The 21,808-nt window shown below is 41.6% G+C and overlaps 4 protein-coding genes and 1 non-coding gene across 11 annotated transcripts; 2 read left to right on the top strand and 3 right to left on the bottom strand.

The window, feature by feature from the left end:
- Positions 1 to 5: 5 nt before the first annotated feature.
- Positions 6 to 10,392, bottom strand: kctd17 (potassium channel tetramerization domain containing 17). 6 transcript variants are annotated; one of them, XM_088284116.1, is made up of 7 exons: positions 9,975 to 10,392; positions 5,858 to 5,966; positions 4,924 to 5,015; positions 4,305 to 4,400; positions 3,237 to 3,362; positions 2,444 to 2,574; positions 6 to 1,161 (listed from the first exon to the last, which is right to left on the bottom strand). In XM_088284116.1, exons 1-6 carry the CDS (start codon positions 10,305 to 10,307, stop codon positions 2,485 to 2,487), a joined length of 846 nt encoding a protein of 281 aa, XP_088140242.1. In that variant the 5' UTR covers positions 10,308 to 10,392; the 3' UTR covers positions 6 to 1,161; positions 2,444 to 2,484. The 6 variants fall into 6 exon arrangements, with proteins under 6 accessions (XP_088140242.1, XP_088140240.1, XP_088140241.1 ...); XM_088284114.1 differs by having other exon boundaries at positions 4,257 to 4,400; XM_088284115.1 differs by having other exon boundaries at positions 4,305 to 4,403.
- A 565-nt stretch (positions 10,393 to 10,957) lies between these two features.
- plbd1b (phospholipase B domain containing 1b) lies at positions 10,958 to 16,352 on the bottom strand. Of its 2 annotated transcripts, none has more exons than XM_088284705.1 (11): positions 16,125 to 16,352; positions 15,576 to 15,798; positions 15,212 to 15,295; positions 14,891 to 15,032; positions 14,676 to 14,819; positions 14,211 to 14,349; positions 12,788 to 12,988; positions 12,562 to 12,702; positions 12,276 to 12,461; positions 11,790 to 11,896; positions 10,958 to 11,634 (listed from the first exon to the last, which is right to left on the bottom strand). In XM_088284705.1, the coding sequence occupies exons 1-11, from the start codon at positions 16,189 to 16,191 to the stop codon at positions 11,458 to 11,460; spliced, it is 1,611 nt and encodes a 536-aa protein (XP_088140831.1). In that variant the 5' UTR covers positions 16,192 to 16,352; the 3' UTR covers positions 10,958 to 11,457. The 2 variants fall into 2 exon arrangements, with proteins under 2 accessions (XP_088140831.1, XP_088140832.1); XM_088284706.1 differs by having other exon boundaries at positions 15,576 to 15,828.
- Positions 16,353 to 16,402: 50 nt separating this feature from the next.
- On the bottom strand, positions 16,403 to 16,475 carry trnar-ccu (transfer RNA arginine (anticodon CCU)). Its single transcript has one exon. It is a non-coding gene; the product is annotated as a tRNA-Arg (tRNA).
- A 295-nt stretch (positions 16,476 to 16,770) lies between these two features.
- Positions 16,771 to 18,217, top strand: cby1 (chibby 1, beta catenin antagonist). Its single transcript, XM_088284703.1, has 5 exons — positions 16,771 to 16,916; positions 17,157 to 17,255; positions 17,343 to 17,448; positions 17,610 to 17,722; positions 17,821 to 18,217. Exons 1-5 carry the CDS (start codon positions 16,911 to 16,913, stop codon positions 17,887 to 17,889), a joined length of 393 nt encoding a protein of 130 aa, XP_088140829.1. The 5' UTR covers positions 16,771 to 16,910; the 3' UTR covers positions 17,890 to 18,217.
- Positions 18,218 to 18,378: 161 nt separating this feature from the next.
- On the top strand, positions 18,379 to 21,796 carry pdap1a (pdgfa associated protein 1a). The gene is made up of 6 exons (XM_088284702.1): positions 18,379 to 18,725; positions 19,743 to 19,825; positions 19,914 to 19,988; positions 20,067 to 20,191; positions 20,391 to 20,542; positions 20,665 to 21,796. The coding sequence occupies exons 1-6, from the start codon at positions 18,713 to 18,715 to the stop codon at positions 20,691 to 20,693; spliced, it is 477 nt and encodes a 158-aa protein (XP_088140828.1). The 5' UTR covers positions 18,379 to 18,712; the 3' UTR covers positions 20,694 to 21,796.
- Positions 21,797 to 21,808: the final 12 nt, after the last annotated feature.

A 21,808-nucleotide genomic window follows, 5' to 3' on the forward strand; every position in this document is an offset into this window, starting at 1 on the left:
TTTTTTCCGATAGTTACACCCCCCCCACTCCCTCCTGAAAAATACTACTCTCTTGCAATTAAAATTGTACTCGGACTCTAAATGAGATTGTAAATTACGCGTGACGTGAATTGTAAAATGTAAATAAAAACAACCATGACCATTTTTGACATGTCAGTCTTTTGCCGCTTGAACAAGGCACTGAATTACCATGTTTAAAGAAAAAAGCTTAAATTACAGAACAAAACTGAACTTTTTCAGTCGTTTCTAATCCCAGCGATATGATTATCATCAGATGAACATTTGATACTAAGATTAATGGTGGTAATCCTGCTGCAGTTGTATTACAAGGATCTTCAAAAATTCCAGAACATGGCCGTTTGTATTCTCATCAACATAAACACAGTTTGCTGCATTTGCATCTTATTTTAGATGTATTTATTTTTTTTGCCCAAAACTGCTGCTAGCCTGTACGCATGCGTTTTTCCGTCGTGCTGTCTGCCATTGCCACAAGCTCGCTGCGCAACGGGGGCTCACACATAAGCGACAATCACGATGGCTGCAGATGTCTTGAAAAGAGTGGGCGGAGTCAAAAGTTCAATTATACTAGGTGCCTGTTAATCGCGGCGTCTCACTAAACGGCCATGCTCTTACTACAAGCATGTTGTTCCCCGCATTGGACAAAAACGGAACATAAGATGATACGTTTCTAAGCAAGAACTGGTAATGAACTGCGATCGTTGGCGAATACTTTGTGGCGATCCAAGTTAACCAACTTGAGGCCTTACATGAAAATGCATTCGGGTGTTAATTCTGTGACTGCTTCTATGGAAACATCACTGGGAATTCAATACACGAGTTAATCGTACTGTGGTTCAGGTTGGTCAAAATCTTTGGTCATGAATGTACTAAGATGCACTATACTTCTTGCAACACGCAAGCTGTTCCTATTTGGAAGGTCCCTGGGAACTATTTTGCGCTCTACTAAATACGTTGTTTCAGCTCATTCGTTTCTACATTGGCCAATAAACCGATTAAAAATGCTACAACTCTATCTCCAGCAGCTGTCTGTTGGACGCCACGTACACACACACGTTCCATGTACAGGATGCTGTTATGAGCCTAAATAAATCATTTAGGTTCCCGTCATGACTACATCCGGGAGCCGTGGATCTGGAAAAGCTGTGGAGGAAAACAAGACAGTTAGCGAGTGCAACCACGCTCGATCGCAGTGCATCTTCATTAGTTACAGTGTCGTCCGGTTGCCATGACAGCAATGATGATGAAAATGGGGACATACGTGATGGCTGGGGCGCGTCGACAAAAACATACACCGCCACGTCTTCAAATGCGTGTGCCTGCGTATGTGTGTGCGTTGTTGTTTAAACACGGGGGACAAACACGTCCATAAAAGGTCAAGGATATTTCATGTCACAGCCTTGGTAATTAGAAGCCACCGAGTCGGTGTGCTCCTTTGTTACAGTCGTGATGACAAGCTGCACTGGAAGAAGACATTTGATCTATTTTGGACGGGGAATAGCGACATATTTTCTGATTGAGATGTGATCTCATCTATGCTTTTGAAATCAATTTGCTTCACATGTACAAGCCAAACGGAATCTTCTTTTTTGTACATGCGGCTGATTGTGACCCAGCTATAAATAAAAAGTTCTCCTCATTTCACCACGCTAACTCTTATCATAAAGATGAATTGATCTCATAAGAAAATAATTTTCAGAGTTGCCGGTCACACACCTAAATTTGATCATTTTTACATAACTGTATTGTTCAGTTTCTATTAGAATTTCTTGAGATGGAGAATTGTGGGTTCTGTCCACTGTAGCCATAATAAAGCATGTCATTAAAAAGTTAAATGTACTTAGTGTGTGGTGAATTTACAAAATGGGTTTTAACTTTATTCCCACAATACTGCGCCTGCCGCGAACAGCAAATTTCAACAATTGAGGCTCCTTCAAAAGGTTGCATTGAAGCACTATTTTTGACGAAATGGGATTCTTCATCACACTAGTAGAACATTACACCATGATGCCACAAGATCGCTTCATTTGACCACAATGTACTTCCTTGGCACCAACATATCCCAAGATGGCGCCAATGTAAAAACAGCGAAGAGGTGAGTTTTTGACGAATAACAGAATACAAATCACTCTAAAAAAGTATTCGCAAATAAGGGCAGCTTCACCGTTCTCGAATTTATTGAGAAGCAAGCAAAAGCGATGATGCTTCAATATGACTGCCAAGTGCAGAACGAGTCCAGGATTTTCCTAGAGGTATTATTTCCTGAATATCACTACTCATTACGTCACTTGACATATTTTTGTTTTTTTTCTTCCCCCCAATCCCATTGCAGTGGCATGAAACACCCTGAACTGAACTGACATTGCGCAGTCACACACACTCGAATGTACCCACAGCTCTCGGACTCGCTAACACGGTTCCTCACCCTTTCCCCGACTCGCTTTGGAACAAAGGAACATGACTCCCTCATTCTCTAAGCCACTCATTCGGTGTGGTTTCTCTCCCTCCCTCTGCCTCCTCCTCCTTCGCTGCTTCTTCCTCCTGCGTCTCCGTCGGCTGTGGTCAGCAGGAAGGACGGAGGGAAGGGAGAGGGGGGGGGGACAAAATGGACAGAAAATGAACAAAATAAAAATGAATGCCAATGAGTGCCAGTGAGCAGGCAGATATATATTGACACTATATATCCATATGAGAGAGAAGAGTGAGGACAGTGAAACCAGAAGCGGAAGGTCACTTGAGGAGAGGTGGGTGAGAGATGAAGCGGGTGGCATTTGTAGGTGAGTGACATTTGAAGCTTTTTCAGCGGGGAGTCCGAGCACGAATACGCACAAAGCACAAACACTCACATATGCAACAAGAGGAAAGAAAGAACGCCCACAGTGACACACATTATATTCGGTAAAAAATAATGTCACACCTTATATACACATTTTATGTCCACCTAATATTATTTTAAATTGGATCATTATCTTCCATTTAAGTGTTTATTTGGAATGCATGTGGGAAAAGTGGAATAAATTGTGGTCCACCCGACACATCCATTCCTAGATTTATTTCAAACTCCAACATGTTTTTTGACCAACAATAAAGCAGTTGTGGAATTATGCAAGTGCTAAATCTCAACTTGTGGACATATTTTTACAGTTTCATGGCACCGTCATAACACGTCACCCTGGCATGCGTGCGTGTGTGTGTGTGTGTGAGGAGGAGATTTTCACCTTTGTTTTGTGGCTTTGCTCTGTACCCAGGCCGGAACCTGGCGTGTGAAGCTCCTTGGAAACAACACACAGAAACTCAGCCTGATCCTCGGTTCCGTAGCTATACGACGAGCCGATGTTCACCATCTAGGCGCGCACGCACACAGAAAGGGACGGTTTATCAGCGGGAAGTAAAGCTCATCGAGGAAGAAAAAACACATGTGCGAAGGAGAGACTCTGGTGTTCATGCTTGCAGGGTCGGGTTGGGGAGCAGACAAGCCACGCTCGGCAGTGCACTGGACAAGAAGCGACGTATGCGTTCGAACTACAGGTGTGCTGAGCAAAGCTGTGCTGTGTGCGTTTGAGCAAGGTGGCGAAGCAGGGAAGAGAGGGGCGAAACGTGAGTGAGCCCGATTTGTTGGCGGGAGGCCTGTGCGCCACTAGCGTGCGTGGGGTGAATTAAAGATGTCCAACTCAAAAGACAAGATCAGCACTGAGAGACACGACCACCACGGTGAGAGGAAAAATGTTCTGTGACTTTAGACTTAAAAGCGTAAATTGATGTCTCTTGTGTAGAGGAACAACAGCAATCCAAATTTAGTAGGCGGTGGGGGAGGGGGCTCGGGGGAACATGTTTTGTAATGCAGTAAAAAAATAAATATAACAATAACAGGAAATGTTATGTCTCCATTTTCGGGAAATTGTAACTTACTAGCGGACAAATTTACACCAGTCCAGCTTCAGTCCACTCAGCAGATTCTGATATTTGAAAACATCGCCGGTAAATTGCATTGCATGTTAAGAAATGAATAAAACCAGCGGCAATTGTGGTTCGTAAATGTGGTCGCTATCGGGCTTTTAAACCGAGCTCTGAATGGGGAGACGGTGTTTAATCATCTGCGCACAGCCTGACGCTTTCGTGTAATCATTAAGCGGAGGTCGAGTAAAGCTAACGCAAGTGCAGCAGGTAGGGCTCGGGTCGGGGCCGTGGAAGGGAGGGGTCAAAGTTGAAGGGTCAGCAGCAGCGTGAGTCCAACCCACAGTCCAGAGTAGTCCAGTGCGGGGCTTTCTGCAGGCGCGCACGCTGACCTGCTCAAACTTCCAGCCGTCGGACATCGTGGACACCATCTGGGTCAGCTCCTCCTCCTGGCACTGCAACACTCGATAGACGTGCTTAGGGGGAACCTGCTGGTTGGGACAGAGGACGAGACAATGGCCATTCCTTTTAGTACCATCGTGTGAAACCAAAATCTCCAGAATGAACACAAAGAGATAAGAGTTAAAAAAAAAAAGAAGAGAGAAACTAATTGAACTGTCTGTAAATCAGCCTTTTTCTGTCTACAGATGAGCGTGCCGCATGTGACCCCAGGCATGTAGAGTTAAGTGCAGTACAACACAACACAGGGAGAGTGGGAGGATGCTGGGGAGGGCTGTGATTATATAAGCGTGAGTGCACCCACCCTGAAAGAGAAAGGAGAGAGAAACGGGGGGAGGCAGCACACTCTTTAGAGAAGCACAAAAATCTCAAGTCACTAACACAGTTGACTGGGAGGGCTTACAGATGCGCCGTTATGGGAATGTTGACGCAGATACAAAGTGTTGCCACATTTATGACTGACAGATGCGATATACACAGCAGTTTAAAAAGCTTGTACGCCTGTGTTTGAGTTCAGCTGTGAAGCTGTTCTGATAAACATCGATTTAGTACCTGGGACGACTTGGAGTCCCTCTCGACGATCCGCTCCTTGATGAGTTTAATCAGAGGGGTGATGTTGTAGAACTCGGCCTCCTCCAGGACTCCTGAGAACAAAAGAAACAAGCAAGTCAGCTAGTGCGTGCAGGCAGCCTGCAACGCTTGATTTCATTTTTCACAAATGCATGATTGGAAACTACCATTAATTAATATATGAAGTGGAATGTCATTAAGATGTATTTATTCTTTGCCACTCAAGTGTGGCAATTCTAACTCGGTGGTGGATTGTTTCAGATTAAGTACCATATGGGAGTTATTTTCTAATTTTTTTATGCATGCTATATATCACAAATAACTGCTGGATTGGATGCATTAGCATAAGTACTGAATGAACATTTTTTTTCTCTCTTCAGATGTCTCTAAAAGATTATCCCGGATGTGACGGATGTGACCCGAAACTCGCGTTATTGTCGGACGCAAATCAAAGTGCCACCAAGTGATTAATGAACCACCACATTAAAAAAGAAAAGGTGATTGTAGGTATTGTAGGTGAGTTAGCCGAGCTTCTTCCATTTCTTCTACTGCTAATTTTTGTTTCTCTTGGTATTTTCCTGCAGTCTTAATGCCCTGTGGCACCACACTACCTCTCATAGGTCAGCCTTGGTACTACATCAGGGTGGAGATGACGCGCTAGAGATAGTTTGCGTTTGATGTGCGGTGTTTGTTGTAACGCGCACACCTTAAAATTTGGTTAAGAGGTTATAAATCAGAATGCGTGGCAGCCAACTTGAAATATAAACCAGCAGAGTCTATAAAGTCTTCTTATATCTATTGTTTGTTGTGTTTTAATTTGTGTTCTATTTTCCCGCTAATTTACCTTTCACCATACGGAAAGCACTTTATTACAGCAATCGCATTGTATTGTATTGTAAATCAAAAGTAGTGAGACCTTCTTCAGCTAGTTCCTTGTTATAGACCAGTTTGCCGTGCCGCAGGTAGTTGAGGATGGGTCCGAAGTAAGTGGGGTCTCTGTCGATCACATACGCCCCAGTCTCATCCTGTTACATAAGAGAACCACAAAATTTGCACCGTCATGAACAGTTGAGTGGACAAAAAACATAGCTTATGAGGATAAGTATAAGAAGTAAAGGACAACAACCATGAGAGAAATTGAGAAGGACAACAAGGAAGGTGATTTGCGCCCAAAAACTTCTACTTTCAAGGTGACGGCTGAGGACACACGGATGAGGCATTAGTGTGTTTTGGGTGTGTGTCTGCAGAGAAATCCACAATGAGTTGAGAGCGGCAGGGCCGTAGAGGACAATTGAACATGAATCGCCAGTGTGGGCTTGACAACAGTGGGCAGGAGCTTTCCTACATATGTCAGTTTCTTAAAAAAATAAAATAAAATTGCACGAGCTAGTGTGTCACTTTTTGGAAGCAAACATTGAAATATCAAAGTCTTTTAGCCATGTTTTACAATATAATGCATCCACAAGATGTTTTTAACCTCTCCTGTACTGTAGAGGATATTAGTTCAGACAAGTAGATTATGACTCCCTGGAGAGATTAAGTACACACACCCATTTGTAATTAATGCAAAGTCAACCTCCATTCTCTTTTTGTCTAATAGCGTACCTATTCAAATAAGTTCACCAAACCGTCGGAGCATAAACATTTGTCTCCTTGTGTGTTATATCATCCCATAACACAGATGAGGTGATAAAGCGAGTTCAGACTTGTAGCGGAATCCACATTGGCACCGTGAGATGGGCGAGACACTTCCAGTCAACACAAAAGGGGCGGGACAAGGCAAGAATTGCGTAAGGACACGACTTCTTTAACAATCACCAGCGTGATCCGCTGAAATATTTAATCAGCATCAAATACGACACACGCTCAACCTACATAAAGAGGATTGCGCGGTTATAATCTGCAATCCTCCAATCCTGTTAGACATTGATCATGTCTCATCATTCAGGTTCATCATGTTATTGGCTTTTATCCTGCACTCAACATACAGTCCATGTAAATATAAAAAACTAATACTAAAACTAATGATCACAAAACTAAAAATTTATAAAAAATAAATGAAAGGAAACTAACAAACCATTTAAAAAAAAAAACTCACTTCCTTCAATGTGTTTTCTTGTGACAATTAGCATGGAACAATATAATGTTTCATCCAGCAAAAAAAAAAAGTAATCCAATAAAACAATATCATGTACGTTTGCCACAAGATTAGAGTTTAAAATGGCGATTGTTTAGCGGGTTTGTTTGGTGTAAAAGCAACAATTTGCATTCATAACAAAAATAGAAGCCGATGAAGAATGACCAAGTAAGCAAGTTGTCAAGCGAGCATGACATGATGCGGAATTGAAAAGCTCTCCAGTGGCCAAGTGGCCCAGTGGGTGGAATAATTACAAATGTATCCAATTCCGTCTATTTTTACTCAATATGGGAAAAGGGATATTGGAACACACCAGGCTAGTTGGCAGTTAAGCTTCGGAGGTTTGTGAACCTGACGAATAAAAATGATTATCAGCTCACAATGTTACATTGATTTCCCCACTTCCACTGTTATTATTCAAGCGACTGAGGCCAGAATTTGCTTGCAACATACTGATTACGCAATCAAACTACGTTTCCCCTCTGGGCAATCTGGCAACGGGACCGCAGCTCTGCGTTCATCCGACAACCTCGACCTCAGTCAAACGTCACTCTGCATGGAAACGATGAGTGTCTCGCCTAAATCTGAAAATGCGGTACTTGTGCCACAGATGAGGAAACCACTCAAACATATCCTTCGAGTGGGGAAATCCTGCTATCTGGTACAAAACAGTACCTTAGATATCCATAAACCATTCAACCTGACCAATACAAGACATGCTTCCTGTTTTATAGCAAGTGTGACAGCAGCTAGGCTTCAAGCATGTCCAAAATCTCCTTCAGGATTCGACGCTGCCGCTGTTGGGAACAGAATGAGAGGCGGGTGAGGAAAAGGGGAGAGGGGAAAAAAAAAAAGTGAGTCATCCCTGGCGAGGGTGACAATGGCAAGGACGGAGAAAGTGAGGATAAAGATGAGAAGGAGAGACATCCTGTGTATCCTCAGGCGATGAAAAGGGAACTCCGGTCATATCAGCACAGGCGGACTCACTGCTGCTGTTATGCAAAAAGCACCTCAAAAATTCATTTTTTTTTTTTTGCCTTGGTTGCAGGAAAGAAATTCTGCTCCTTTGTTGGGGTTGAAGATGCTCTGCAGTTGGCACAATAAACTACATTCAAAACACTAACAAATACTAGCAGTTACAGCAGACAGAGTAAATATAAAGTTGACATCCCCAGTAGAATGTAAAAATAATGCAGCAGCCAAGTGTCCTGAATGAACCTAACATGCATCTTTTTGCAATGTGGGAGGACCAATCATTTTTAATTCAACGGCAAAGGCGCATTAGCCCACACTGCTGGGAATAGTCAATGTTGTTTGAATAATGAATAGCAGGTCCTGATTTACGATTTACTGTGGGTCGTTCCACCATGATTTGGCGTGAATGAATTTCTTAGCAATGTTGTATATTGCGTAACTCGCGCGATTCATAATTTTAAGGGGGGGGGAAAAATGATTGTAAACTGTGACCAAGTGGAATGAATGAAATGCTACAAATATTGATGTACAGCTTCATTTTGAAGAAGAGGCAATGAGCATCACCATACGACAACGACCCCACACAGCCTCTCTTCCTATCACAGACTTACTTATCAAAAAATCAACAACAAATCTGCATCATTTCAAATACAATCTATTTGTAATCATTGCGAACGCTGCACGTGACGAGGATGTCGCTCTCTCACTTCACATAGGATGCTGCCGTACAGCCACTGGGACTGTGCGACACCCCCTGCAGAAGAGAAGGCACGTGTTCCTCCATCTGACTCCAGCTACACTCACACCGTGAAAGGATGCTGAGCGACACACACACACTTCACTATGCATGGAGCATATCAATTAAGTGTGTATGTGATACGATAGAAACGCATAGCTTTTTACATTTTCACAATTTTTTTTTTGCAGCTTCAACATTCAACATTTTCAAGCCATTTGAGTATTTATTTGATATTCTACCAGTGTGGTGAATGTCCATGAACTGGGATACTCTTTGACGTCATTATTAAGACAATTCAGAGCATTAGAAGAATGACAATGGTGCACTAAAGTCTTATTTCTATAATGTTATATGTCATACAGTGATGGAGGATATTCAGTGGGTGTGTTTGTGATAAGATGGAGACTACTAATATGGTCTTTATCCTTACTAGTAAGACAGTCATTCTACTAGTGCACTGACTTGTCTTACAAGTAAAGAAAAAGAGTACGAGCACATAGACAATACGGTCCACTAGTAGAATATTGAATAAATAAATAGTGTTACACCAGTCTCTCTCAAATAGGGGGGTTGGCTCCTCTGGGCAGGCCAGTGTTATTTATTTATTTATTTTTTTGCTGAACAAGAAATAGGTGTAATTGCGCATCCACTACAGTAGGTGGCAGTAAGTTGGTCTCTGTTTCTTCCTTTTTTTCTTTAATGTTAATAATGCAGAGGTGTACTTATAATAACGTGTTTTTTTAATAGACAAATTATACTATTAATTGTTGCCCCCTGAGAAAGGGGGGGGGAGCAAAATATTTTCTTCTTCCTGGGGGTGGTGCAACAGAAAATAATTGAGAAGCACTGTCTTCCACACAAAAGCCAATGAGAGCAAGTTTAACTAATATATTGTGTTTTAGTACAGATAAAAGGACAGATTACGACTTTCAGAGATGTATTTATTAACGAAAGGCTGACTATAGTGGATTTAAAGGGTTATTTAGGGACATTTGAGGGACAATGTATTAGAAACACCTCGTGTATGGGCTCTTTGCATTCTGCAGGTGTGCCTAATGGAGTGTCTGGGAGTGTTGTTATAGCACGGTCGGGTACTAAACATATATTATTAACTTTCGTCACATAGAAAATGGAACAATTACAGCGATTAAGTGTGGACCGGAGTGTCCTGTTCGGGCTCACCGTGTCCGAGTGCAGGTCTTGTTGCTGGCACAGTCGGTAGAGGAACGAAGTTTGTTCTTTTAGTAGCGTCTGCCTCGTCGTCAGGAACACGGTGCCGCCGACGTTCAGCCGAACCCACTTCCCATTATTTCCTCCGCCGGGGTTGATGACCGAACCGTTACCGACGCTATGCGACGTCTTCCCGCCGGGTTTGGTCGAGCTGGCCGGAGGTGAGGTCGCGGTGTCCCCCGCCTCGTTGTCTTTGTTATTGTTGTTATTATTGTTGTTGTTGTTATTGTGGTGGTGACAACCGTGGAGCGCAGGTTCCCACTCGTCGTCCGCCGTGTTTGCCATTTGGTAAAAGGCGCTTCTCCTTGCAGTGTGGAGCCCAGCGAGTTGGCGTCCTCCGCGTTTTCTATCGGCTACCAACCCGCAGCAGTTCTAGGCGTGGCCTAGAAAGCTCCCGGTGCATTGTGGTCTTGGTAGTTTTTTCTCTGGGGTTTGAAGGGAAACTCTTCTAAATGAAAGCAATTGACTTTTGTGAGTAAATTAATCCACACTCGATGATGAATTGCTTATAGTGCTTATGACATAACCTAATATGCTAGCCTTAAACTTATGTAAACATGTTTGTTTGTAATTGTTTCATAGAAAATCTTGAGTACATGGCAGTCCTTCAATGTACAGTGCATACTCAAAGCTTCTTTACTATGTTGCTCAACTCGGTGTTCACTGTTTAGTGTCTTGCTCAACTTCAGCAGGAAGTGAAAATGAAACATGCAGACGAAAAAATGATACTATGCAAACAAAGTCAAAACAGATTGGCGTAGTGTATTACTTCATTTTGGGTACCAGCAAACACTCCACACACAAAGTAAAACAGTCAGTTGTCTTATGAAAATTCATTTAAGTCCTTAAACGTAAGTACATTGATTGTCTCCATAGTTCTTGTTGCTTTTAAAACATGTCGCTAATATATTTTCTTACAATGCCTAGTCATAATTTGTCTTCATCATTTGTTTCAGTTACTTTCTAGTCTCGGCTTCACCAAATTAGTTGCATGCCTAGCAGGTAGATGTTACACAGATACAAAAGGAAAACCCAATTAAGATTCCCGTAGAGTCCATGGGTTAGACTCTGTGTTACATTACGCAAAATGCAGTAATTATTAATATAGCCCAATGGCATCAGAGTAAAAGCCACATAGTGCATCCTGAACCATCAGCGCTCCATGTCAAACAAGACTTCCAGTGGTTTCACTGAGAGTTAAACATTAACATTTGCCGGTGATGCTGGAGGAAAAGGTCAGCCCCCCCCCTTCCTCTGGTGAATCACACTTTGCATTGTATCCAAAGACCTGCTCAACTCAATCTGCAAACAACCCGTGTCATGACGCCCTTGTGTCGAATGCCAATTAGCAAATGTCATTTAAAAAAAAAAAAAAAACATGATATGATTCCTATGTATTAATAAGCATTTATTACAGAAGTGATGTCAGGTTCGTTTAGGGCCGCTGGAGAGTGTGTTTCATTGTGACAAAAGGGAAGTTGTATTGGATGGGAAGACCCTCGTGGGTGGTGATGTTAAAGGAGTGCCATGAGAATGGTCGCAGGCCCCCCTGTGTTGTGGGGCCGTTTATTGCCTCTGCGACCAGCTGGAGAGCCATCTGGTAGTCAGTCACCTGTGTCATGAGACGAGCAAGGATGGGGGAGGGATTGATAAAAGGGATGCAACAGACAGGGTGAGGAACATGTTTGTACTCCAATCCCCAAATCTCCAAAATACCACTTTGAGTGAAGTAGCTCAATCGATGGTCACAAAAACACATTGATTCACCTTAGTGTCATAGCAACCTCCAGGGCGCGGTCTCCTTAGGCGCAGGTCGTTACGGCAACAAATGGTTTTACACGGATGGCCCTTCGTGTAAGGATCTCTTTTGTAGTCTGAAACACATCCAACATAAAACACACCTCTTAAAGCTACACAATTGGCTCCAGTTTCAAATTATTTCTTCAGATTTTTTTTTTTTCCATTTGAAATAATGAAGATATAAATCTACTGCAACCTACAGGATTTTAGCTGTCTGGTATATTTTAACATGCATGTTTAGTCAATTGAGGACTCCAAGTTATCTCGATGTTATGTATCATAAATAAGGAGAATGAATGGAGCAGATTTGATTGCCGATGAAAGGAGTCAGCTTTGTTCACGCCCACACCGGCGCAAAATGCCTCTGCGCCAGTCAGAAAAATAGAGCCTATAGTGTCTTGACCAGTCAACGTTCATTTTGAGCAAGCTCAAATATTGCGTAATTGCACCTACTGTTGTATCGCATGATGTGCTTGAGGGACTTGAGGTCAAACACCTTGGCCTGATCCCTGCGGAGGATTTTGGCTCTAGGACAAAGGTCGTAGGAAAAGTCTTCTCCGTATCGCCTCCACATCACATCGTACCCACTCAGGTTGTAAATGTCGACATGAAATGGAATGTTGTAGGATGGCCAGTATCCTGAAAGAGTGAAGCAGAGGCGCCATCAGAGCTGCGAGGGAACAAGCTCCATTTACTTCATTTTCTCAAGTAATATAATGTCTGGTTGTTTGTGTGTCACCTCCTCGTAAAGCTTGAGTCTGGTCAGTGTGGACAACTTTCCCGGGGATCTGCTCCACGACGGTCAAAGCTCCAGTCCTGATGCTATGTCCGAGTGAAACTTTACTCAGGTCTACCACCATGTACTGGCTGTTATACGTGCCTGTAATCCAGGAAGAAAATGTAACAGCACAAATATTCTGTCGAGCAAAATTAAGCCTCATCACAACCAACACATTCGGTCCGACCTGAGTTATATTTCGAGAAGATCTGCGCCCACTCCTCGCCACTGCGCGAAAGGCTGTTGGCCAGGCGCACTCGCTGCCAGGCCAACAGGCTGTGAGGGCTGAGCTGAGAAAACAAGGAGGCGTTGAAGACACTGATTGAGGTTTGAGTCAGCAGCAGGCCACTACCGAGCAGGTAGAAGTCATCCAGAGATGTGAGGAAGCCTTCGGGATGAGGAGGAAATAATGTGGTGGTCACATGGCACCGAGGTTACAGATAATATGCAGCAGGACTTTTAAAACAATATCACAGTCTTGTTTTTTTTTTGACGGAATTATGTCTTGACTAATTTTTATGAAATGTTGTGAAGGGAAACGGCATAGGCCTAGGAAGAAGCTGTTTATCAGCAAAGAGAATTAAGGACCATAATGACTTAAGTTATCATTAGAGGGGAAGTCAACCCTCAAAAAACATTTTCAATAAAATGTTCTATGCGCTTTCACTAGTCTAAACATGGCATTCTGATTAATATCGCATTTGTGGCATGTGATTTAAGCAGCAAAATCCACCCCAGGTGGCGGCCATTTTGTCACTTCGTCGACTGAAAATGACATCACAGTTGCTCAGGGCTCAGGCAAACGGCCAATCACGGCTCTCCTGTTTTCTGAAGCTGAGCCATGATAGGTCGTTAGCTCAGGCCTGAGCAACTGTGATGTCATTTTTAGTGGACAGCAAGTGGCAAAATGGCCGCCACCAGTGAACATTTTTTCTGCTTAACTCATATTCCACCAACACAATATTAATCCGAATGTTGTGTTTTAACCAGTGGGGCGCATAGAACATATTCTTGTTAAGAAATTTTAGGGCTTGACCTTGCTTTTAAGTGTCGGTCAATTTGGGGTGTAATTTACCTTGCACTATAGTCAGCTGGAGTTATTCTAATCATAAGTCTAACAACAATGATCATGCATGTATGCAATTCCCTTTTAGTCTGTAATTTCAGTTATTGTCAGTTATTTCCCTTTTGTACCTGACCTATGTATTTTAAACAGTTCACTTTGCCATAAAGAAAGAAAGGAATCTCTTTATTGTAACAGGGAAGTCACATCTTTCCCGCTTTAAAAATAGCACGAGTTGTATTCCAATAGCAACAGAGCCTGTAAGAGGATTTTTCCTGACCTGGTCTCTGACAAATCTTTGCTGATGAAATGACTTAGCCTGCTCTGACCTGACTTTGAGGGAAAACATTAGACATTGTGGCTGAGTTTGAATGTAGACGTGCACACATTGCATGCCAGAGCCGAGGAATTACTTTAAAAGGGGAAGGTTCATCGTGTATTTGGTTCAACTCTAAGCGTGTTTTGTATATATTCTCGCAGAAAGACGTGCTTTGTATTATAGGGATGTTTATCAGGTGTAAAGTTGAAATCCGTGGAGAGTGTGTACCAGGGTAGCTGCTGAATGACATTTTTCCAGTAGCTGCATGTGAGACTCTGAGGTCCAAATGTTTATAGATACGCATGGTGGCTGCATAATTATACCAGCTGGAGTGGCCCAAAAGCAGATTTTCAAAGCCAGATGTCACCTGCAACACAGAGACGAGACGGTGGGATGATGCTTCTTTGCATTTTGTTGCTTCAGAAATGATTCACAGTGGATGCGATAAAATCATATTTATCATAACGTAACATTATCCTGCATTGACTCGCAGGTATCCTCACTCTCATTTGCACTGAGCCTTTGTCGTCTGAATGACATATGGGTAAATGAGAGACTATCCCCTTTGTGAGAGGCCCCTTTAACACTGTCAAGAGGAAGAGGAGGAAGGTGCAACAAAGATAACAAAGGCAAATCTACATTGAGAATTCTTGTGTTCACCCACAGCTTGGGCCAAGCCAGCCCTGGTCTGACCTTTATGAGAGCCGTGCAGTGGCCCATTCCCGGCATTCTGAAAGCAGTGGGCCCGGCAGAGTCGGGGCGAGGTGTCAGTGCAGGGACAAGGTCCAGAAGGTCGCCAACACCATTCAGAAACTGAACAGCAAATGCAGAGAGAGGCTGGGAAGGGAGGAGAGTGAGATGAGTACGATGACACGGTGATAATTATCCCTGCAAAACACATTACACACATCGATGTGTTCGCCTTTGGCCCACTGTGCAGCTCCGGCGATTAGGCCGTCCAGTTGGGCGAGGATGAGTCCCAAATGTCTCCACAAGGAGTCGCTGGTCTGCCTCAGCTTCACTTGCTCTCTGGCCCACTGGTCCTGTTTGCTGAGGATCAGAGAACACAAATATACAGCGAATCATTCAGGGACTACATGGTTTGGTGTAGTTTATATCAAACATGGAAAAAAAAGCAGTCAAGACGACAGACAACAATTTGTTCCCAGAAAAGGTTTTCAGAGTCTCTTAATGTGCCATATAAATGTCAATTTATCAGAACATTTTACCTTAAGAATCTTTTCAAGGGATTCAGAACCTTCTCATCCTTTATTAGCTGGGGGTACATGTTGGAGTAGTGATTAAAAATCTGTCTGCAATGAAAAATAACTAAATAAGTAAAGAAATGTCCCAAAAATATTTTACATTTGTTTTATAACTATTTTCATTATGATTCTGTAATTTAAACAACAGTATATTTGGATTTACAATTAGCAATGTTCCGTCATTGTTAGCTTCTTCTTCATAAAAATAAATATATATAAATATAAAATAATATGTGTGGGTTTTAATGCTTTATATTCACTGAATTAAAAATGTGTTTCACATTTTATTGGAAGGATTACATCATAAAAATAAATCCAATTTTCTCACCCAGCAGTGAGATAGCCTTCCAGGTAGCCAGCCAGAAAGAATGTAGTCTCATCTGGCTGTTGGATGCTTCCGTAACCGGCGCAGATCTCCAAGATGCCCCATCCTGTGAGGTGCAGGCTATCATTGAAGTAGCCATAAGCAGCACCCTCTGTCTCCTTCACCCCCTCTTTCAGGATCACCCTTTTCTGGGCATTATCCCAGTACAGGGTGGCCTCACGGAGCTCTGTCATTGTAAGAGGATGGTTCGGGGTCACAGGGTTGAGGTTGAATAACACATTATGGAACACATGTTATAGCAATGTCACCGACTTTAATTTGTTTAAAGATTATTGGTCTGTGTTCTTCTTGCTTGACCTGTCGTGTTCCTGAAGTGTATAATAAACATACTTCAGTGCTGCGGCTAGTATGTAGGATATATGAAATATACAAGCTTAGATATATGTAAATTACGATGTTTAACAGAAAATACTGTCATGTAAATCTAAATTTTCAAAAGCATAATAAAGAGAATTATGTGACTGTACTTGTTCTACAAATACCAATACTCACGCCAAGTGTGCACTGATGCAGCCAAAGCGTTCAACAGGATGCACAGTTTAATGCCCTTCTGCTCCATTTTTGCTGATAGTGTCCTGCAGTTGACCCGTATTTCCACAAGTAAATATTCCTCGTGTGGTCGTCGTTGAGACGAGTAAGTGAGATAATTTCACGTTTGCACTTCCCTAATATCCCAGAGAGAGAGAGAGAGAAAAAAAAGAGTACCACCCCAGATGGGACTCGAACCCACAATCCCTGGCTTAGGAGAGAGAGAAAAAAAAAAAGAGTACCACCCCAGATGGGACTCGAACCCACAATCCCTGGCTTAGGAGGCCAGTGCCTTATCCATTAGGCCACTGGGGCGTTATTGCCCCATATATCTTAGCTACATTATATTGTAAAATCCAAGGAAATTTCCATTAATTTGAAGAAACGGAATATTTATACACCAACAAATTCTAAGAATTGGTGATTAATCAAACTAATTAAGCGGGAGGGAATCCCATCATCATGGTGGTATATTGTCGAACGTTCCATTTTTTCGTCTTTACGGGGGCCTAGCTCTTTGGATGTCAGGCCAAAACGTCACGGAATAACAGACGAAAAATGATACATGAATATAAAATTCAAACCGGTTCTAATAATTGAGTAACTGTTTGTAACTGAATTGTTTGGCGTCTATTTTGGGGGAGACAGTTTTACGTGTTTGTGAATGGAACATTCGCACTTGCGCAGTACTACGCCTACGCAGTGTACGCAGAAGTCGGCGGCGTGAGGGATTTCACTAAAGTTGTCAGTATGGAGGTAAATATTATAAATGCATAAACGCGATGACTCGCCTGCAACTATAATCCCATCACACACCAATTCAACAGTATAAATTAAAGGTCAGGTATGAGAAGCATCATCGTACGTTCCTAACGCTTAGCTACCTAGCATTAGCTACCCGCATAGCGTCCTGTTAGCGACAACAAACACGCGATGGCGTTAAAAACCATTGCAACGCTAACAATCAAGTTGACCTGTGTGTTCGATCTTATTTAGGATCTTAAAATGTCCCTGAAGATCCCTCGATTTGGGAAATCGTTCAGTCCAAAGAAGATCCCGCCGCGGAAATCAGCATCGTTATCGAGCCTTCACTCGGTAAGTTATTTTGCTCCTAAAATAATGAATAATAACAATGATGTGCATGGATGTGTGGAGAGTGATTTTAGAGTCCTTGTCTTTTAGTTGGACCGTTCCACACGGGAAATAGAGCTGGGCCTTGAGTATGGACCTCCTTCAATGAGCATAGGAGGGCATACCTTAAAATTTGAGGATGGACACTGGACAACAGGTGATTACAGTATTTTTGCATTATAAGCCAGTGCAGAGAACGTTACAGTGCTTCTTCTGCACATATGGTCCTTGGTTCAGAAGAAGCCATCATCTTTTCACATACATAATAATGAATTGAGTGCCATCACAACACATATTTTCTTCTTTCTGTATGATCAGAATCAGGTGGTAATGTATCTGTCCGTGAAGTAGAACGTCTTAAGAAGAAAAACTTGCAGCTAGAGGAGGAGAACAATATCCTAAAATTGAAGATAGAAATTCTTATTGACATGGTAAGAACAGAGGTCTGAGTGACAAAATGTCGTACTCTAGCGTCATGCATTTTATTCGGCATGATTTCATGTAATCATCTATATTCTGTACTGTGTAGCTCACAGAATCAACAGTCGAGTACCACTTGATGGAAAAAGAAGTGGAGGAGATAAAGTCTCAACATTGAAGAAATGACAAACTTGATGCTATGCCTTCCTTATAGGAAGTTTTTAAGTGGAATGATGTGTTTTGTTGAATACATAACTGAAGACTTGTTTTTACACTCACACACACACACACACACACACACACACTTGTGCATTGATAATGATCTCTAAAACTGTTACCAATCCAATTACTGCACTGCATGGTTTAGAGCAATACACATGATTTATTAAATGCTTTTTTTTGTTTCTGTATTTATTTTTTTTACCTGCAGTATATTCAATATTCATCTGTTTTGCAAATGATTTTTATATTTATCTTTGCATTAAATTAATCTCTAACAATGACAATCACTGGATTTGTTTTGTTGGATTCAATTTTTTGTCCAAGATGCACTAATGAGCAATTTATTTAACAAATTCAGATGTTGTTTATGAGGACCAACAATGTCTGGAGCAAATATTTTCTAATTCATGAAAGTAAATTGTATAGATTAAATTATTGTATTTCAGTATTTCAATATGTATGTATCCATCAATATGTAATTGATCAAATATGTATTTAATTCTTTCAATATTTTATTATTTACTATTCATCTCTTTTTGTTGTTCCTAACCTCGCCCATCGGATTAAATCAGTGAATCTGATTGGTAGCTGTTTTTAGTCACGTCACAGCCAGCGACTGCGCAGGCGCAGACTGCGTAGCGCATTTTCGCTTAGCGCTTTAGCTGACAACCAAATACCCAATCAATCAAGTTCCAACTGCCTTTCTTCTAACTGCATTTAAAACTTTACACCTTACTCATCAGGCTCAAGTTCCATTATAGTTGAGGTTCCACTTCATCATGCCACGAGGCGGTAAGTGTCAGTGCGGAAGCGTCGTAAACAGCCATTTTAAACAAGCTAACAGTAGTGTCTAGAATGTAGCTTTTACGCATGCTTAGCATTTAGCATGCTAACCGACTAGTACAGGGTCTATGTCGGCATATAAAACCCAGGAAACACCACCAATCTCGGTATAAAAAGTGACGAAATGGCCCATTGTAGGAGTATCGCTATCTGCCTATCGTTAGGTTTTAGTAAAATAACGTTTTCACCATTAAATAACTGAATTGTGCCATGATCGTTCACCGCCATTTACGTTGCCATGTGTGTGTCATTCATTTTGTCCCGTTTTGACAGCTTCACTTGTTTTAAAAATAACACTAACTATAAACGTGTTTTGTTTTGTGGAAGCTGTTATTGTCAACTACTTTGATCAAAGTTTTCTAAAATGCTGCAGTTTTGTTGTAAACCGGGGTTGTCATAGTTTGTTTGGCCAATAAAGTTGGTTTTTAATTAATTTTGACTCGTTTTTAAATTGAGTGCGTTTTAATTAGTGTTGGAGCGGGTTTGTTATTTTATTTTATTTTGTTTAAATGCTCTGTTTCAGTTTCGCTTTTTATTTTTTTTTTGCATGTTTATTGACAATTTTCTGTGTGTAAGATTAAAAAAAACTTGAAATAAGTATTGTGCAATAAAGTACACTACAATGCCCAAATGACTGAGCTGAATAATAACGCAGAAATTAATACATTTAAAATAAACCCCAAAAGGTTGTTTGAAATTGACAAAAGAGCGTTTTCTTTATCGTTGTCATTTAAATTTATAAATATAAATGAACGTTTCACTTAGTTTATAAAATCGCTTATTTTTATTTTATATTTGAACACATTTTTCCCAATTTTAGTTACTTTATTAATTTTTGGCTTAACTACAATAACCTCAATAACTTGGTGTTATGTTTGTTCTTGTAACTCCTCTGTTCTATTAACCATTCAATGAAGTCTTATTCTCACAAGCTTGCCTGTATTTATTATTGTTATTGTCGCACAGGGAAAAAGGGCCATAAGGGCAGGGGGAAGCAATTTAGCAATCCCGAGGAGATTGACCGACAAATGAAAGCCCAGAGAGAGCTGGTAAATTAAGAAAGTATTTGATTTGTATTTTTTTTTAACAGCAATTGGTCTCGATCTAACATGCAACTGTTTTTCTCCCCTCCAACAGGAAGCAAATGCTGGTGTGGAGAAAGAGAGCGGTTCAGAATCTGAAGAGGAGAGTAGCAGCGAGGAAGAATCTGAGGTCAACATCACTGCTGTTATTTTAGTTGACCGCCATCTTTCATTATTGTATCGCTCACATTTTTGTGTTTGCATGCAGGGTAAGAAGAGGAGCGGTGTAGAGGGACTTATAGAAATTGAGAATCCCAACCGCATTTCTCAGAAAAGCAAGAAAGTGACCGAAGTCGATGTCGACGCTCCTCGAGAGCTGTCTCGCAGAGAGAGGTGCGTCTTACTTGAAAGAAATGTCTCTTTCAGTGGTGTCACACATACGGCCCACAGGCAGAGTCAAACCCACGAACGAGTTTAATCCGGCCTGCGGGATGATTTGGTTAAGTGTAAAAATAAGTACAACCGACTGAATAATCAGCTACCCCAAGTTCGCCAACTCTAATGGAGTTGTTGACATTGTGGTGTCCACCAGGGAGGAAATTGAGAAACAAAAGTCCAAGGAACGTTACATGAAGCTTCACCTTGAGGGGAAGACGGAGCAGGCGAGAGCTGACCTGGCCAGACTCGCGATCATCAAGAAACAGAGGGAGGAAGCCGCCAGGAAGAGAGACGAACTCAGGAAAGGTGAGGAGATTTTCCGCGGCCTCTGGGCAGGAAATAACTCATTAACCCAACGTCTGAATCATTTGGAGGTTTATCGTGATCCCTCCGTTTAAAATGTCAAATCTCTTGTTTGCTTCTTAAAGATGCAGAGGATTCCAAAGCAAAGCGTTAGTCACCTCCCCAACAACTTCAACGTGCGCATCGGTCTCAGAGGGACGGACAGAGGCGAGGGAACATATTTGAATAGCGTCAGAACATGACATGGCTGCCCCCGAGCTCCATCCAAGTCCTTCACGTGACAGAAGAGGGGTGACGTGCGCCACACAGTCCAAAAAAAAAAAAAAATGGGTGAAATCATCGAGAGAGGAGAAATGCAACATTTGGGATCCATCTGAAGGTTTTCTAAGTGCTTATACACACTCTTTACACTTCTTCTGCCATCTTAATCCTTAACGCTGCTAATCATTTGCATTCCTTTTGCGGTGCATTTTGTTTTCACAAGATGTTTGTCGGGACTCAAAACAGCAGGGAGCAGACACAAGGAGTTCTTAGGTGCTTTAACTTTTCCTTCCAACCGACTCGTTTTTGTCGGAATGCAGCAATAGTCGAAGAGACAAACGCAAATTCGGAATATTTTTTTCCTCCCCAATTTCCTCAACACGGCAAGTTTAAGAAGTGTACGTACATTTCTTGTAATGCCTCAGAGCAGAAGGACGAGTACTTGAACTACCTTTTGATAAGCATTGATTAGTTTTATTTTAATTTTTTTTGTTAGTTTTGTTTTTTCAGAGATAAACACAGTAATACGTCTTTGAAAGCCTTGCATCAAAGTGGCCTTGGTGCGTTTCTGCTGGGATACTTTGAATGTTTCTTTTGCCTTTTTTTTTCTTCCATTGTTTACAAAAGACCACTTCACTGTCGTTTTACCTGTCGTTAGTTTTTTTTGGTTGTTGTTTTTTTTTGTTTTTTTTACAGCATTTCAAAATTATTTTCTCAAACAGAAGACTTCCCTCGTTTGCATCTTATTAGACAGATAAAATATCCACTGTGAGCATTGTCTACAGAACACTAATTGTTGACTGTAAAAATTCAGGCTGTTCCAGTATGTTTCGGGCTAGCATAGCAACAATCAGGCACCCATAAACGAGCCAAGCCACCAACTGTTTTTAGGAAGACGAAAAACAAAGTGCAACATTGAAACAAGTTCCTCGACTTTTCCCTCAAGCGCTTCATTCGATGGCAGTGAGTCATTTAATAAAGAAATTGATTCATAAATTGACATTTGTT

The sequence above is a fragment of the Idiotropiscis lumnitzeri genome, chromosome 20 (assembly GCF_059441095.1).
Source record: "Idiotropiscis lumnitzeri isolate Australia: NSW breed Sydney's pygmy pipehorse chromosome 20, RoL_Ilum_1.0, whole genome shotgun sequence".
NCBI classification, from domain to species: domain Eukaryota; kingdom Metazoa; phylum Chordata; class Actinopteri; order Syngnathiformes; family Syngnathidae; genus Idiotropiscis; species Idiotropiscis lumnitzeri.

Coding starts and splice junctions, on each gene's coding strand:
- plbd1b (XM_088284706.1), bottom strand. CDS start 16,191: ATGGAGCAGAAGGGCATTAAACTGTGCATCCTGTTGAACGCTTTGGCT. Junction 12,989..14,210: donor GTCATTCAGCAGCTACCCTG/GTACACACTCTC, acceptor CTCATCCCGAAG/GCTTCCTCACATCTCTGGAT. Junction 12,703..12,787: donor CTTCTCGAAATATAACTCAG/GTCGGACCGAAT, acceptor CCTGGATTACAG/GCACGTATAACAGCCAGTAC.
- kctd17 (XM_088284113.1), bottom strand. CDS start 10,307: ATGGCAAACACGGCGGACGACGAGTGGGAACCTGCGCTCCACGGTTGT. Junction 5,967..9,974: donor AAGACCTGCACTCGGACACG/GTGAGCCCGAAC, acceptor CTTATGTAACAG/GATGAGACTGGGGCGTATGT. Junction 3,363..4,256: donor GCACTGGACTACTCTGGACT/GTGGGTTGGACT, acceptor GTGCGCGCCTAG/ATGGTGAACATCGGCTCGTC.
- cby1 (XM_088284703.1), top strand. Junction 17,256..17,342: donor CGTTATCGAGCCTTCACTCG/GTAAGTTATTTT, acceptor CTTGTCTTTTAG/TTGGACCGTTCCACACGGGA. Junction 17,449..17,609: donor GGATGGACACTGGACAACAG/GTGATTACAGTA, acceptor CTGTATGATCAG/AATCAGGTGGTAATGTATCT.
- pdap1a (XM_088284702.1), top strand. Junction 19,826..19,913: donor TGAAAGCCCAGAGAGAGCTG/GTAAATTAAGAA, acceptor CCCCTCCAACAG/GAAGCAAATGCTGGTGTGGA. Junction 20,543..20,664: donor GAGAGACGAACTCAGGAAAG/GTGAGGAGATTT, acceptor TGCTTCTTAAAG/ATGCAGAGGATTCCAAAGCA.